Source organism: Heterodontus francisci, chromosome 37 (genome assembly GCF_036365525.1).
Source record: "Heterodontus francisci isolate sHetFra1 chromosome 37, sHetFra1.hap1, whole genome shotgun sequence".
Lineage (NCBI taxonomy): Eukaryota > Metazoa > Chordata > Chondrichthyes > Heterodontiformes > Heterodontidae > Heterodontus > Heterodontus francisci.
In genome coordinates this window covers 8,775,715-8,794,121 of record NC_090407.1, presented here as the reverse complement: position 1 = coordinate 8,794,121, position 18,407 = coordinate 8,775,715, and the positions used below count along the sequence as shown (strand labels likewise).

At 43.1% G+C, this 18,407-nt stretch overlaps 1 protein-coding gene across 11 annotated transcripts in view; it reads right to left on the bottom strand.

Annotated features, from left to right (window-relative positions):
* The window catches only part of rerea (arginine-glutamic acid dipeptide (RE) repeats a), a 563,072-nt gene that overhangs the window by 101,722 nt on the left and 442,943 nt on the right, over nt 1–18,407 (bottom strand). For all 11 annotated transcript variants that reach the window (XR_010969624.1, XM_068017019.1, XM_068017023.1 and 8 more), the window contains one exon: nt 1,239–1,319. Coding sequence is in view for 10 of the 11 variants with exons in the window: in XM_068017019.1 (XP_067873120.1) it covers nt 1,239–1,319 (81 nt within the window). In the remaining variant the exon portion in view is untranslated. The remainder of the gene's footprint in view (nt 1–1,238; nt 1,320–18,407) is intronic.

Here is an 18,407-nt window from a genome sequence, read left to right as displayed (position 1 = left end):
AATTTTAAAAATTCTTTAAACCAGTCCAATGCTTTCACAATTAAAGAACTTACTGGTAAACAGGTCATTGTTCTGTCCTTCATGAAGAATTACGACATGACCAGAAGCATTCGTCATTGAATACAAAGAGTCATCAGGCCATTAAAGTTATTCAGTGGCTTAAATCTTATGTTAACCTTTGCCCTCACCTGAAGACACTCTTCACATATGGTCGAGTGAATTGTCAAATGAACAAAATAAACGACTGAAGTTTTTTTTAAACGTGAGACTATGGGGAGTTAGATTACATAAACAGCAAAGACGGAGCTTCCATCATACACAACATATATGTAAGACGCTACAAGTTGCGAATCAGTGGTCACTCATCATGTTGAAAATAAAAACATTTACACAGCTCAGAACCTAACAAGGGAGATGCTCACAAGTAGGTTTCATGCACAATGGGAACATAAGGGTGACAGAACACCAAAACTGTTTATGCATGTTACCCACCAGGAACCTTTCTGTAGACATAATTGCCTTAAAACAAACTACCACTTGTTTGCTGCCTGATTTACTTCACTCTATAAACATGAAGTGTGGACCTTTAACCCTCCCCCCCCCCTCCTCATTCAAAGCTACCACAAGCTGTGAATGATTAGCTGGTTAGCTTGTCAGAAGTTAAGATAGCGTATCTGACATGGAGCCCTCAGTGAGTCTGTCTGAAGACTGAACAAACAGAAAGGAAAAAGGACACAATGAAGAAGGGGTAGCAGATGAGCTGCAGGAAGGTCACTTGTACATCAGTCTCTGCTGAAAAACATTGCACAATAGTACACAAGTTCCTCACAGCAGAGAGCGAGAAGGCGAAAAAGAGAGACTTGACGGCAATAAATTAAAATTGTTTGTAGGTAAAACACAGCACTATACTCTTTTAAAAAAAACTCATTTCTGCAGCTGCAGCTGGAGGTACATTTGCATTTTTTTTTTAACCACTGTTAGATAAATGGCACCTGCAAGGTAGTAACAGAAGCTTCTAGACTACCAGACAGATTCACAACACATCACTAATTAAAAATATCTATGCTGTTACTTGAAATCACTTCTGTTGAAAAGCCAAACCACGCTGCTTCCCTCAAATCTCCACAAGTTTTGAAACCACAATCAAGCAGAAAAACAGCCAATCGAACACCAGCAGATTGATTACCAGAAACCAACACAGATCAATTAAATAGGGGGGGTAGGTGGGGGAAACTCACCGTCTCCTTATTTGGAAGCAGCTCTTTGCGAATCCTGAAGAAGTTCTTGCCGTACTGCCTCAATCCCTTAATGAAGCGTTTCTGTTGGAAAGAAAAGAGGAGTCAACAAGGGAGGCAGGAGAAAAGCAGCCTTTGCTTTGGCTCGACAACGAGGGAGAAAGAAAATACACCAGGGGAAGCGAGGAAAATGGCGGAAATTGTACTGCACAGAGCTCCTTTTTCTTTGCAAGCCACTGATCACTCAGACTGGAGGCACCCTACATGATACAGACAACACACACACAGCTCAGGAAAGGCTTGCTGCACTTCTTCAGGGCTTGGCCTGACTTCAACAAACCATGACAACAATTAGAGCACAAAAGGAAAGCGAGAAGGACCTTTTTTCTTTTCTCCCAGTCCCTGGTAATGTCAGTGTGCCGTCAGTAAGTGGCAGAGGGGGAGCATACAAGCGAGAAATACCTTGTCACTCTGCTCCAACACTACAAAGGGGGTGGTTTACATGCGATCCCTTGCTGGGCTCTCTCGTCTCCGGTCAGACATAAAACCTGGCATGGATCACTGATTTCCCAACAGCCCAGAATATGTATTCCAAGCAACACAGTGAAACATCACTAAAGCAACTATGTTGCCAAGTCGTTTCTCAGCAAGTACTTCCCTCTAATCTCATTAACTAGCTCTTTTCATTTGGCCAGTGAGCCGCACAAATCCATTCATAACACTGCTCTCAAAGAAGCAAGAAGGCACATCAGCAGTGTGAAAGGTCTGACTTTCCCTGTCAAAGATAACGGACATTGAGTAGGCTTTGGGGTGGATTACAACAATTCTGTAATGAACTTGACGCTACCAATTATTTCACCAACGCTAGGAACAATTTAAACATTAATATAATGCAGGTTCAATTTTCTGCTCGCAAAATAGTCCTTTCTGCTGACCTAACAATTAAGCAACCTAGCTTTCAAGGAAATAGGCAATTGATTAGTTATGTGTTTTAAAAAAAATAATTTCAGGCAAAGTTTCTGAGGTGAAGATTTTCTGCAGCCATTGAATCAAAAAGGCAACAAGCAAATTTACATTAACATGGTTCCACTGATGTCTCAATAAGCAAGTGAGATACATACCATGAAAACGGCATATGAAAACTACTCTATACAACGTTGACCAATTTTAACCGAGGCAGTAGTGAGCTGCTGCAATTTAGTTTAATATCCCTGGGAACAGGAAGTAAAACTGAAAATACCTCTCAACTGCTATATAGTTTTCCACAGGTCAACATGGGTGTGGACAGTATTGCCAATTCATACATGAAAATGAGACTTAGTAGAAACACTCTCACCTCTGAGAATGCTGAAGGAGTATTACACTGTCAAAGGTGTCATCTTTTGGATGAGATGTTAAACCGAGGCGGTTTTAAAAGATCCCACAGCATTATTCAACGAAGAAAAGGGAGTTCGTCTGGTGACCTAGTTAATATTTATCCCTTAATCAATATCAACAATACAGAATATATGGTTATTTTCTCATTGCTTTTGTGCGACCTTGCCATGCGCAAACTGGCTGCTGCATTTCCCATATTACAACAGGGATAAAACTTATAAAAGTTCTTCATTGGCTGTAAAGCACTTTAAGATATTCTGAGGCTGTGAAAGATGCTTTATTAGTGGAAGTTCTTTCTTTCATATTGATCCATTGACATAAAATGTCCATATTTGAGTGAGGCCAGGGAACCATACCAGTTACCACCTTGAGAAGAGGAGTAAGTGGAGGCTCCAAAAAAGGGCATTTTGAGGTTTTTTTTAAGTGAAGGGTTTAATGCATCTGTTTGTAGTTATATGAATGGTCCATTTCTCCCACCGTCTTTCAGATTTTCATAGTCAAATCAATGTTTGCAAACTGTTGGAATCAGTGCAGTTCCCCAGTTCTTGCCATAATTGTAGAAACAGAATAATGTACCCAACTCTTCAGAAGCACTCAAGACTGTTGGGGCTGAATATTCCGACCCCACAATGGCAGGCTTGGAGGAAGAGGGGCTGGGAAAATAAGGGGAAGCACTACCGATGTGGGAAGCCAATTACAGACCAAATTAGATCCAATTTTGCGGCTGTGCCAGCATTTTGCAGCCCCCCACCATGTGCAGAGTCCACCATCGCAATAGAGATGGGCTCCCTGCGGCAGGGGTGGGGGGACCAGCGAAGCCTGAGACTCCATGCCCCAAAGAGGGGGGTTGTGGCCCAAACAATCCAGCCAGAAGGGTTTTCCTTCCACTTCAACCCGAACAATTTTACCTTTAAATGCATGCTTCTGAAGGAACCTCCATGTTGAGGCTCACTTGCGGTTCCCGACCTACCTCAGCAGTGTCCAACTTTCCCTGTGGCGCTGCCAAGGCTCCAGAGCTGCTGGTCCTCTGATTGGACAGGCAGCATTGGGATCCCGCCCACTGTCTGTAATAGCATGGTGAGTGCAGATGTGGCCAATTAGGTGGCTGCCTCCAGGAAGACTGCACCATCGGACGCATTGCTGCTAAGTGTGGGCTTGGGACCCCCAGTTGGTCCCGACATCGGGGTCCCGAAGCCCGCGAGAAAATCCAGCCCTAAGTGTCTCACCCTTAACTTTTCAAAACACTTTTATATTGCACAGTTGAACTGAAACCCTAAAGCACAGCTTTTTTGAAAACCAGTACTTCTGAGGAACATAACAAATACACATTCATTTCATGGCTGTCTGTGGCGCAGAATGATTGCTACATATCACCACAAAACAGGCACAACACCTCAAAAGTAATTTATTGTGTGAAGCACTTTGATATGCTTTAACATGAAAGGTGCTATATCAATACAAATATAAAAGAATAGTTTTCATTCTTTTCTGCTAATTGGTAAATGCGGAAACCATCCTTTGTAAATGTTGCCAGTGGGCAAAACAAGTTATTCAGGATACAAGAGGTAAATTACGCAGTACTTCTGATTTAAAAAAAAATAATCCCAAGGATATAATAAAACCAGATATTAATTGCATATTTGAAGCTGAAAGTTAAACTCTTGCCCCTTAGGTTACAGAAGTGTTTGTAGTGTGCAATAACACTCACAGCTGAGACCTTTACCCATTCTGTCAAAAACAGACTTCTGTAAAGTTTGGATCACTAGTTTACTGATACAGCTCTCAAGGGCAGCTATATTTGATATTATGCACATAATTATAGTTTTAAAGATTTGCTGTTATAAGGCTTAGTTATTAATCCTCAAAATATGATTAGTAACAAAGCATTCTGTCAGCAGGCTGCAGCAATGTAGGTAACTCAGTTATATTTAGTATGTTCAATATATTCCAACAAACACCTAAACAGCAGGATGTTTCAATCCCTATGATGTAGTTAAAAGCACAATACATATTTTGCAGGTCAACATTAAAATTAACAATTTTTAAATAAAAAAATTAATCAAACATTTTCCAACCTAACAGAAATGTATCTCAAATAAATGGTGCCAAAGAATGTAAAATCACTGTACTAAATGTATTCATGGTTTCTTGTTTTTAAGTTGAAAGGATGAATTGTTTCATTTTATAGTAGCAATATTTTTTGAAAAACTGATTTTATACTGTTGACCTATAGTATAGAACAGCCCAGTAAAACAAATGCTCCGAGGATTGACAAGCTGCTTTTAAGAATAAATATTACATACCTTCAGTAACAAGCCAGCAAAGAACTGGAAGTACAGATGCAGCTTTTACATTTTCTAAGAACAGCTTTCCCTGCTAACTTTGCAATGAATCACATTACAGCACTTTTTTCAACCATTTTCAATTTAAATATACAGGAGGTTAATTAAATTCTAAATAAATGATAAAGAATTTGAATGTATACATTTTGTACTTCATTTTACAGGTGGGCAATTGTGGATGTGGGGCCAGAAAGCCGACATAAACAACAAGCTGAGCTGGACAGGCTAATGATCTTTCCAATGTTCATCAACAAAAACCGATTCATGATTCATTCATTGCTTTGCAGTTCTGGGATCCTGCTGTGCACAAAATGGCTGCTGTTTTCCTACAGAACTGCACTTCAAAGTAATTACTTGGAGCTGAAGCTTTCTCAGATGTTTCTGAGACGTGATGAGACATATAAATATCTTTCTTTCCTACCGCAATATCATTAGGTTTCAATACTATATCGTTCTATTAAATCATCATTTCAAAAAGTCAGCAGTGAAAATGCATAACAAAATATTTCGGGGATTCAATAAAACAAAAAAACAAAATACTGTTTGTGTGGAAATCTGAAATAAAAAGGAAAAAGGTTCAGTTAACATTTCAGGTCGATCAACTTTCATCAGACGATGAAAGATTCATCTTGAAACGATAACTGAATCGTTTTTCTCTCTCTGCAGATGCTGCTTTGCTTGCTGAGCGCTTCCAGCATTTTCTGTTTTTACTTCAGGGTCTCATCTGCTTTTGTTGCCAAGTCAAAATTTTCCTAGCGTTTGGAATGCATGCTTATATTTTAACTGCTCAGTCTTAATATAAGACGGCTGCACGTTGTTTGCAGTTTCAGCCTTACCACAAACACATTAGGTGGCCTGATAAATAAAAACAGGATGCATGAACTGCTACAATAGCAAAGATTCCTACTTAATTCTGTCCAACCTCAGTGGAATACATATTTGCCCTGCGTCAGACCACTGCTGTACCTATCTTGGTTAATTAGGTCTGAATGTAAAGGATAACTGGAGGGATAACCTGTAATTACACCTGAACATTTAGTCTTTGCCTCATTTAATTGCTGCACCTTTATTATCTACTCAGTAATACTGAATGCTGTAGGTTCATCTTTAAAACAACATCCAAGTGCTGTTGGTTTTCCTATGCTCTCCTGCTTAAGGCTCCAGCTCAGCTGCCTAGCTCACTCAGCTCACAGCCTCGCTAATAAATCACCCAACAATCTGCTCTCTGAATTGCTTTGGCCATGGTTTGATTGCTCCAGCCCATGTTGCCAAGCAACAGCACAGGAGAGAAGTCAAAAGAATTGCTGACAAATGGCCAAACGGCTGAAACAACAGACTTGTCTTCAGCAGGATCTGTTCCAAAGAACTGCCTGATTTTTTTTGTTGCTGTTCTGTTCTCTCTACTACATGACTGGAAAAAACCAAGAAGCAATTCTAATTGACACAAACTCCCTCCTCAACAGATAACTGCCATTAGTAGTGGTCAGGGTGAGATCATAAAAAATTAACAAAGGATGATTTTAAGAAAAGTAAATATACCACAGTTAAATAATGGATTCCAACAGTGAATGCATATGTTTACGAAAAAAAAGTGTTTCTACAAAGAAAAGGCCCTGAAAGTAAAAGTTAATGTCCAAGTGGGTTATTCCCAGAAAAGTCCCCTAGGGTTATATTCGATCATTTTTTGTTCACCTCAACAGCACTCTTTCTTTGGCCTGTATAAAATAAACTATAACCCATTAAGCACTAGCATTTTCTTTCAATATGTACATTATTCTACTTCATTTAAAAACAAATCAGTCATTAATTCACAACATTCCGACAACATACTGAATCCAGTTTCATTGTTTATAACTTCTGCAAAGATGGTGCCACAATCCTCAAAAAATAAACTGCATCAGCATTTTTATTGTCTGCATAGACTGGACAATTTAAAGTAGCCTGCTCAGTGCAAGGTTAGAGTGCTGCACTACCAATTAGGAGATCAGAGTTCAAATCATAGAATCAAATGGTAAATGTGCATATGCTTTCTGAGAATGTGAATTTTGTCCATTTCAGCCAGATCTGCAGAAGAGAGAAAAAAATCTGGGAGGTTTTCCTTAGTGCCCCTGCTGGTAGGCTGGCCAAGAAGCAAGGCAGACAGCCTTTGTGAAACTGTCCACTGAATGGAACATCCATCCTACAGCCAAAAGTGGGTACTGTGATTAAATTGTGTGTATTGAGGGGAGAGTGTGGGGGGACCGTGGGGTGAATTTTTTGGAGATGTTTGAACGGTTGCAGCAGTTATTGACATCTACCATTACCAATGTGAAAAATATTCATATCGTCAAAGGATGGATGAACTTAACAGTCAATATTCAGTAAACTCTTGATTCGGGTGTTTAGGAGTTCCTATGCATCCAATCCGACACTAAAAGAAATCCTGTATTGGGGTAATTTGCAAAAAGGGTAAACTATTTAACCTAGCAGATGCAAAACAAATATAAAAGTGTGTATTTTAACAATTTATGAAGTGTGAACTCCATAATATCATTAGCAGCATCTCCAATACCGAACATCTGTTCCTGCTGGGGGACTTTAATGCCAGGGTTGGGGCCGACCATGCCTCATGGCCCTCCTGCTTTAGGCGCTATGGCATTGGAAGGATGAATGAGAATGGACAGCGACTGCTTGAGTTGTGTACCTATCATAACCTCTGCATCACCAACTCATTCTTTCACACTAAACCCTGTCACCAGGTTTCTTGGAGGCACCCAAGATCACGTCGTTGGCACCAGCTGGACCTCATCGTCACAAGGCGAGCCTCTTTAAACAGCGTTCAAATCACACGCAGCTTCCACAGGGTGGACTGCGACACCGACCACTCCCTGGTGTGCAGCAAAGTTAGACTCAGACCAAAGAAGCTGCATCACTCCAAGCAGAAGGGTCACCCGAGCAGAATTTCTTATCCACAGCTGTTACAAAAAATTTCTAAATTCACTTGAAAAAGCCCTTCAAAACACTCCCACAGGGGATGCAGAGACCAAGTGGGCCCACATCAGAGACGCCATCTATGAGTCAGCTATGACCACTTATGGCAAATGTGTGAAGTGGAATGCAGACTGGTTTCAATCTCACTTTGAAGAGCTGGAACCTGTCATAGCCGCTAAGCGCATTGCACTGCTGAACTACAAGAAAGCCCCCAGCGAGTTAACATCCGTAGCACTTAAAACAGCCAGAAGCGCTGCACAGAGAACAGCCAGGCACTGCGCAAATGACTACTGGCAACACCTATGCAGTCATATTCAGCTGGCCTCAGACACTGGAAACATTAGAGGAATGTATGATGGCATTGAGAACGCTTTTGGGCCAACCATCAAGAAGATCGCCCCCCTCAAATCTAAATCAGGGGACACGATCACTGACCAATGCAAGCAAATGGACCGCTGGGTTGAGCACTACCTAGAACTGTACTCCAGGGAGAATGTTTTTTTTTATTTTTAGAGATACAGCACTGAAACAGGCCCTTCGGCCCACTGAGTCTGTGCCGACCAACAACCACCCATTTATACTAACCCGACAGTAATCCAATATTCCCTATCACCTCCCTCCACGAGGGGCAATTTACAACGGCCAATTTACCTATCACCTGCAAGTCTTTGGATGTGGGAGGAAACCGGAGCACCCGGCAAAAACCCACGCAGACACAGGGAGACAAAGAACAAAGAAAATTACAGCACAGGAACAGGCCCTTCGGCCCTCCAAGCCTGTGCCGATCCAGATCCTCTATCTAAACATGTCGCCTATTTTCTAAGGGTCTGTATCTCTTTGCTTCCTGCCCATTCATGTATCTGTCTAGATACATCTTAAAAGACGCTATCGTGCCCGCGTCTACCACCTCCGCTGGCAACGCGTTCCAGGCACCCACCACCCTCTGCGTGAAGAACTTTCCACGCATATCCCCCCTAAACTTTTCCCCTCTCACTTTGAACTCGTGACCGCTAGTAATTGAATCCCCCACTCTGGGAAAAAGTTTCTTGCTATCCATCCTGTCTATACCTTGCAAACTCCGCACAGGCAGTACCCAGAATTGAACCCGGGTCCCTGGAGCTGTGAGGCTGCAGTGCTAACCACTGCGCCACTGAGACCGCCCTCAATGCAGCCCAGCCTCTGCCAGTCATGGATGAGCTGGACGTGCAGCCTACAAAATCGGAACTCAGTAATGCCATTGATTCTCTAGCCAGCTGAAAAGCCCCTGGGAAGGACGGCATTACCCCTGAAATAATCAAGAGTGCTAAGCCTGCTATACTCTCAGCACTCTACGAACTGCTTTGCCTGTGCTGGGATGAGGGAGCAGTACCACAGGACATGCGCGATGCCAATATCATCACCCTCTATAAAACAAAGGTGACTGCGGTGACTGCAACAACTACTGTGGAATCTCCCTGCTCAGCAAAGTGGGGAAAGTCTTCGCTCGAGTCGCTATAAACAGGTTCCAGAAGCAGGCCGAGCGTGTCCACCCTGAGGCACAGTGTGGCTTTTGAGCAGAGAAATCGACCATTGACAAGTTGTTCTCCCTTCGTCAGCTACAGGAGAAATGCCGTGAACAACAGATGCCCCTCTACATTGCTTTCATTGATCGCACCAAAGCCTTTGACCTCGTCAGCAGACGTGGTCTCTTCAGACTACTAGAAAAGATCGGATGTCCACCAAAGCTACTAAGCATCATCACCTCATTCCATGACATATGAAAGGCACAATTCAGCATAGCGGTGCCTCATCAGACCCCTTTCCTATACTGAGTGGCGTGAAACAGGGCTGTGTTCTCGCACTTACACTGTTTGGGATTTTCTTCTCCCTGCTGCTCTCACATGCGTTCAAGTCTTCAGAAGAAGGAATTTTCCTCCACGCAAGATCACGTGACAGGTTGTTCAACCTTGCCCGCCTAAGATTGAAGACCAAAGTACGGAAAGTCCTCATCGGGGAACTCCTTTTTGCTGACGATGCTGCATTAACATCTCACACTGAAGAGTGTGTCTGCAGAGTCTCATCGACAGGTTTGCAGCTGCCTGCAACGAATTTGGCCTAACCATCAGAGCCTCAAGAAAACAAACATCATGGGGCAGGACGTCAGAAATGCTCCATCCATCGATATCGGCGACCACGCTCTGGAAGTGGTTCAAGAGTTCACCTACCTCGGCTCAACTATCACCAGTAACCTGTCTCTCGATGCAGCAATCATCAAGCGCGTGGGAAAGGCTTCCACTGCTATGTCCAGACTGGCCAAGAGAGTGTGGGAAAATGGCGCACTGACACGGAACACAAAAGTCCAAGTGTATCAAGCCTGTGTCCTCAGTACCTTGCTCTACGGCAGCGAGGCCTGGACAATGTATGTCAGCCAAGAGCGACGCCTCAATTCATTCCATCTTCGCTGCCTCCGGAGAATCCTTGCATCAGGTGGCAGGACCGTATCTCCAACACAGAAGTCCTTGAGGCGGCCAACATCCCCAGCTTATACACCCTACTGAGTCAGCGGCGCTTGAGATGGCTTGGCCATGTGAGCCGCATGGAAGATGGCAGGATCCCCAAGGACACATTGTACAGCGAGCGCATCACTGGTATCAGACCCACCGGCCGTCCATGTCTCCGCTTTAAAGACGTCTGCAAATGCGACATGAAATCCTGTGACATTGATCACAAGTCATGGGAGTCAGTTGCCAGTGATCGCCAGAGCTGACGGGCAGCCATAAAGGCGGGGCTAAAATGTGGCGAGTCGAAGAGACTTAGCAGTTGGCAGGAAAAAAGACAGAAGTGCAAGGGGAGAGCCAACTGCGTAACAGCCCTGACAACCAATTTTATTTGCAGCACCTGTGGAAGAGTCTGTCACTCTAGTATTGGCCTTTATAGCCACTCCAGGCGCTGCTCCACAAACCACTGACCACCTCCAGGCGCTTACCCATTGTCTCCCAAGACAAGGAGGACAAAGAAGAAGAAGATGGAGTGTTTATACATGCTGCTAAATGTAAAGACTGGATTTTTTTTTTACACAGGTCAAACCTAGCCAGTGACAAGCACCAGGATGGGTAATAGCAGACTGACCATCAGCAGATAATCTGCAGCCACATTGCACAATGTGAAAATGTATGTACTCAGCTGTCCACCTGGCTGTCATTATGTATTGTTGTAGCCACTTGCTTTATTATGCAATGGGAGACAGGGTGCCCGTACAGCGAGTGCAGCTAGTTTTTATTGCTCCAACAAGTCCGACCACAAGGGCATGACTTTGATATCGGCAGTGTCAGACTCCATGGAAGCAGGAGTAGAAATATCAAAAATACCGAAAGCCTTATTAAAGGAGATTGTGCAAGTTATTTACATATCTGCTAGGGTGCTCTAGGGAGGAGCATACCACTGTAACCAGTGACAGTAAATGAAAAGAGCCTGTTTTTAAAAAAAAGTACAGTATATCAATATTTTTTGCAAAGTAAAATGAGCGCATGCTATTTTTAATTGTGGGCTTTACATTAGCATTAAAGCAGTTGAAAAGAAACAATTCTCACTGTATATTGTGAAATAAATGCAGTTCAGGAAAATGAGGTTATGGCCGCCTTGCACATGTAAATTATTCTATCTACACAAACAAGTGAACCAGAACTACCTTCTCTGCAGGTTACCAGCAGTTTAAAAAAACATGCTCTTGCTTTCACCATCAGGGAGTATCAGCTCGAACCATGCATATTCTCTTAACAATGGCTGTCCCAAACATTTTGCGATATCACCACCACCACCAGCTAAATCACAACAAGCAAAGATAATCACCATGGTGCATGAAAACATTCATAGAAATTCTATTTTCATCTATCTATATTACACAAAAGTTAATTTTTTTAGAACTAGAATTCTGTACCAGTAACTATTCGACATGTTTACTCCATCTGTGAAAAAGACATCTAAAGGGAACTAACTCCTGCTTCACAGGATTTAGGTGGTCTCATTCATAAATGGCCAGAATTTTACGTGGCGGCGGAGACCCCACCCACGGCCAAAAAGTCGTGGACAGGCCTGCCACTGCTGGGCCTGGAAGCCGCACAGTGATTTTATATGGTCCTGGCCCTTAATTGGCCTCCGGCAGGACTTCTGTCCCTCTGAGGCATGAAGTCGTGCCTCCATGAGCTGCCAGCCAATCAGCGGACTGGCAGTTCTCAGTCCCAGCAGCACCACCAGGAGCAGTGGCCACTGCTGGGACTGCACCCAGCATAAGGAGCTGCAATGGAGGAGGCCTTGGAATAGAGCTAAGTGTGTGGGGCCTTGCCAGGGACAATCAGCTGGACGCTGGACCCTGGCGAGGCAAGAGGGGATAGATTGAGGGAGGGAGAGAAACGTGCTGCAGTGGGGGTGGCATGCGCCATGGGGAGGAACCTCCATGGGACACAGGATGCCCAATCAGGAGGGCTCCCCAGCCCACAAAGAAGCCACTAGGTTTTACTGGGCAGCCTCCTGAGGCGCTGAGCCGCCCACCCGCTGCTGGTAATATACCAGCGGCGGTGGGAGGAGGTCGTTAAGTGGCAATTAATTGGCCACTTAAAGGCCTTAATTGACCTGGGGTGGGCAGATCGTCTATCACTGCCGCCACCGCTTGGTAAAATTGCAGTGTGGACGGCAAGGCAACATGAACGGCACCCCCCCAGCCTCTCACTCTATCTTACGCCCTCTTCCCCGTCTGCAGCCCACTCCTGTGGGGTTCGTAAAATTCCGGCCCATGTCTAACAGGTTCACACGCAGAATCTGCTAGATTTGTGCTAAAAATGTGTTTATGAAAAAAGATAAGCAGTTGAATTTCCAAGTTTAAAAAGGGGAAATCTTTTCGAATTTGTAGCAAAGTTGGCAATGGGAGATCCAAAGAATGCTGGCCTGAAACTGATACGGTACAAGTACCGTGATGGAAACCACACTTGCCAAATGGAAACATATCAATTTTATCATATGGAACACTATTTAAACTTTTACTGGTCATTGAACATAACTTGTTTAGATTTAGATTAGATTAGATTAGAGATACAGCACTGAAACAGGCCCTTCGGCCCACCGAGTCTGTGCCGACCATCAACCACCCATTTTTTATACTAATCCTACACTAATCCCATATTCCCAACAAACATCCCCACCTATCCCTAAATTTCCCTACCACCTACCTATACTAGTGACAATTTATAATGGCCAATTTACCTATGAACCTGCAAGTCTTTTGGCTTGTGGGAGGAAACCGGAGCACCCGGAGAAAACCCACGCAGACACAGGGAGAACTTGCAAACTCCACACAGGCAGTACCCGGAATCGAACCCGGGTCCCTGGAGCTGTGAGGCTGCGGTGCTAACCACTGCGCCACTGTGCCACAGAGCTGAATGGCTGAAAACATGGCTGCACATTTGCATTCTGAAAGACAGTTGCATAGAGAGACAATGGGAGTGCTCCCTGATTCAATTAGCCAGATGGGTTTTACCAATAGTGATGATAAAAAGAGAGTCATTGTCTGTGTAAGAGCCAGCACTCCACCCCCCCCACCGAGTGTGTCTAGTAAGCTTTGAAGAAGAAGAAGAATAAACAACCCGTGCAGGCGATGCTGTTTCAAAGAGCTGGTCACATGCTAACCTGCTGGCCAACCTGGGCATTGATTGAATTGTGCCTCACAGAAATGTTTTGGGTAGACTGCAATTGAACTTCAAGCAATGTCCCAGGGACCCACGGAAGCAACTTAAGCCTCAAGACAGATGAACCCTTTTCAGCCATCTGGTACCAACGAAAGAAGTTTGAAAGTGTGTACTGGGCCCCTACAAGAACTGCAAGACTCCAATCAAGGTCTTTACATCCAAACCAAAAACAGTAACTGAATTCCATCTACTACTCCAAACCTCCCCCCTTTAATTCTTTCTTCTCCTCTGTATCTATTTGTGTGTGTGGTTAATGCATATGCATGCTAGCATGGTTGCGTTGTGTATTTTTAGTAATTTTAACTGAGTTAGAGTGTTAGGGTGAATAAACTTACATCTTTCCTGTTTAAACCCAAGAAAGCCTGTCTGGTTGGTTCATTTACAATTACAATCAGAAAGCAGTGAGCAAGGACTCACTGAGGTGAAGTTAAAGACACTGTTTAAAAAAATTAAACCCTGTTACGGCCAAACCAGGAAAGGGCCATGAGGGGAGCCTGAGACCCCTTCCTCACCTAGCTGTAGCAGTACAGACAGCAATATCGAACTTCTGCCAATTTTATATTAGTGCGGGATGGCTATTGACACAAAGAAAACTCCACTTGTTTTATTAATTGCAAAAAGACTCATTAAACATAATTAAAAAGTAATTTCCCACAAATTTGGACAGTGCATGCAACAAGTAACAGAAAATACATCTACTCTGTATGCTGTATAGTGCACCAAAAAAAAGCCTCAATGCCGAGGAAGAGTGCACAAGAGTGTTAAGAATTAGAATTAGAATATTACAGCGCAGTACAGGCCCTTCGGCCCTCGATGTTGCGCCGAGCTGAACGTGTTTTGAGCATAGCCTCCTCCTCACATATTTGTTTTATGTGGGTGGACCCGATCTTGCAGACCTGAGATGATTGTTAAAGATGCAGCACTCCATTTCTGTCCGTTAACAGTGGCAGCAAGGAGGTCAGGAGAAAAGGGAGGAAAGCACAGATTCAGACCCCCTTACTACTGAACTACCATGCTGCTGGACAGGTGCAGAGTTATTCAGGATGAAAAAGAAAAATCTAAAGTCACCACCAGCAGAACTCATTGCCAGGCTGTTTTTGGGTATCTTTCAATTATCAACTCTGAACAGCTTTGGAAGTAGTTCAGGAGCAAGCACTTCTGTTGAGGGCATTGTGGTCCAGGAAGACAAGAAAACCAAAAAGATAAACAGGGCTTATATCCTCAAAAAAAATTTGCAATATATTTTGTGCCCAAAGAACCTAACCAAGTAGAGATTAATTTTCCAAAAATCAATCTATTTTTCAGTTTTCTCTTACAGGGATTGACACCGACAATATTTTGTTTGTGTGCTTAGACCACTGACCTCTGCTTGCTTCCACTGGATCCTGGTCCCATGATTGGCAAGAAGCCAGGGGTGATGAGTGGCAATCAGCAAAGTTAGTGCAACTCCTCGTTACCAAGAGATCAAAAGAAAAAAAAAACACAAATGCTGGAAATCTGAAGTATAAACAGAAAATACTGGAAATACACAGGTTTGTCAGAACCTGAAAATGATGAAAGGAGTCAGTGATTCAGGTAGCAGAAATCCTTCCTTTTCTCTTTCAGATCCTGATAGACTCTCAACGCATTTGCAGAATTTTCTGTTCTTATTCCTTGCTCTGTCTTCACATCTTTGTCATCTCTGGATTCACCAACATTTTCACAAGATAATTTCACCTATCCAGAATGGTGTTAAAGTCCCCACACTGCAGCAACTAATTGGTTCTTAAAATGAACTCGATTTTTATCTTCACTATATTTGGGAGTCCATTCCATGTATTGACCACTTTATAAAGAACTTATGATGTAATTTTTAAATTTCCCTTTTAGAACATAAGAAAATAAACAGGAGCAGGAGTAGGCCGTACAGCCCCTCGAGCCTGCTCCATCATTCAATGAGATCATGGCTGATCTTCGATCTCAATTCCACTTGCCCACCCATATCCCTTGATTCCCTTTGAGAGTCAAAAAATCTATTGGTCTCAGCTTTGAATATACTCAATACCGACATCCACACTCCCCTGGGGTAGCACTCCAGGTGTGGTCTCTCCAAAGCGCTGTAAAATTGCAGCAAGACGTCCTTACTCTTGTACTCCACCCTCCTTGCAATAAAGGCCAACATACCATTTGCATTCCTAATTATTTCATGCATGTGAACTTTGTGTTCATGTACAAGAACACCCAAATCCCTCTGAACACCAATATTTAATAGTTTCTCACCATTTAAAATTTTTTTTTTTCTTTTTCTATTCTTCTTACCAAAGTGAATAACCACATACTTCCCCACATTTTATTCCATATGCCACCTTCTTGACCACTCACTTAACCTATCTATATCCTGTCTTGCTCGGAGGGAGCTGTGATGAAATAAAACAATGTACTGGAGGAATTATGAAAGTAAAAAGTGAATTGTTAAACTGAACCACAAAAGACATGCCACATTTAATGCGAAAGAATTTGTAGAGCAGGGAGACATATCCCATGATAAGTTAAATCAATTAGGTATTGAAGATTTAAAAACCCTAGCTGACAGGTGGGAGTCACTTTCAAACAAAAAACAAAGAAAGCTGAAATACTTAAGAATCTAGCTAGCCATTTTGATCTTATCGTAGAATCAGAAGAAACAGTCAATTGAAAAGAAATGCAATTGCAGAGGGGAAGAGGGGACAGAGAGGAAGTGGCGGGAAAGTTTGAATTAGAAAGATTGCAACACAAGGTGAGAATGCCACCAGCCACTCAAACATTATCCCCAATTCGGAGGAAAACTTTGATGTTTTGAGACACTCACGATTAGTGCCAAAATTTAATAAGGAAAGGGTACAGTCCTATTTTCTCCTTTGAGAAAATAGCTACCAGGCTAAAATGGCCAAATGAATATTGAACCCTCCTCTTACAAAGGGAATTGGTGGGTAGAGCTCGTGAAGCTTAGTCTGCTATATTAAATGCACCCGAGTTAGTCCCTGAAGCCTACTGGCAACAGTTTCAAAATGCTAGGAAAAGACCTGCCAAAACCTTTTTGAATTTGAAAGAGTTTAACACATGGCTTTCGATTGCTGGATCTGGTCTCTCCAGTTAGACCTCTCATATGAAAATTTGAGAGAAGTGATTTTACTAAAAGAATTTTAAAATACCATTCCCCTTAACATAAAGACTCAAGGCAAAGGTTCTGGTAAGAGACATTGAATGAGGATACACTTCAGTGCCCTTGTATCGGGTCCACCTGCAGTGTGACCTAGTATCTGGACCTGTTACATAGGGATTGTTCAAAGCCTGCCTGTGGCTCGAATAGATTTGCTGCTCGGCAATGATTTGAAGTGGAAGTAGCCCCATTGGTCTTAGACCAGCCAAATAGAGGCCAAGGAGACAGAACAAATACAGGAGGAAGTCCCTGGAATATTCCCTGACTGTGTGGTAATTAGCTCCTTGGCTAAGCAAGCTCCACCAGAGCAAGCTGAGCCAGTAATTCAGCCAGATGACCCTGAGGTCTGGCTAGCTGAAACATTTTTTGGAGACTTATGGGAAGAGAAGGAAGTATATAGTAAATCTTCTTTAATTGAAGCCTGGCAGGCAGGCAGACCCTGAGTTAAAAAGATTAGGGCAGACCACCTGTTCCGAGACACAGGCAGAGAAAATGCTTGAAAGTTATTACTTCAAAAATGAAGTAATAATGAGAAAATGATGACCTCTGCAGTGATCTGCAGAGGAGGAGTGGACAGTGGTTCACTAAGTTACAGTTCCCCCCTAAATATCATAGGAAGATCTTGAGGATTGCCCACGAAATCCTTATGGCTGTGCACATGAACATCAGATAGACCCAGGCCTAGATCAGCCGACACTTTTACTGGCCTCAAATCCACAAGGATGTGGTTAACTTTTGCAAGACCCGCCATACTTGCCAAGTTGTAGGGAAACCACAACCTACAATCAAACCTGCTCCACTGATCCCCATTCCCGCTTTCAAGGAACACTTCACCAGAGTTCTGGTGACTGTGTGGGACCTCTACCCAAAACTAGGACAGGTTACCAATACCTATTAACCATGATATGGCCACCTGATTCCCAGAAGCCGTACCCTTAAGGAAAATTACTGCCAAAGCCGTAGTTGAGGGACTGACCAATTTCGCACATGATACGGCTTGCCCAAAGAAATTCAGTCTGATCAAGTAACTAATTTCATGTCCCGAACATTCCAGGAAATAGTACACGGCCTTGGTATTGACCAGCTGAAATCTTCAGCATACCACCCACAGTCTCAAGGGGCTCTGGAACGATACCATGAAACCTGAAAACCATGATCAGTGCATATTGCTGTGATTACTCCATGACACATGACATGTTTTCTTGCTGTTTGCTACCAAAGATTCCCCAAATGAATCCACAGGCTTCAGCCCATTTGAATTGGTTTTTGGACTTGGTGAGAGGCCCCCTGAAATTGGTTAAAGAAAAATTCCTGGATCCCAGGGAGGAAACCTTACTACTAAATTGTGTGCCCAATTTTCGAGAGAGACTTTTTAAAGCCTGTGCTGTAGCAAAAGAACACCTGAAAGCATCTCAGCATAGTATGAAAAGGCAGGCAGACAAAAAGGCTGGAGCTAGAGAATTTAAACCAGGGGACCAGGTCTGGTACTGTTACCATTGCAAGGTGAACCTCTAAAATCCAGATTCAGTGGATCATATAGTATAGGGAAAAAGGTCAGTTAAGTAAACTACCTAATTCATACCCCAGA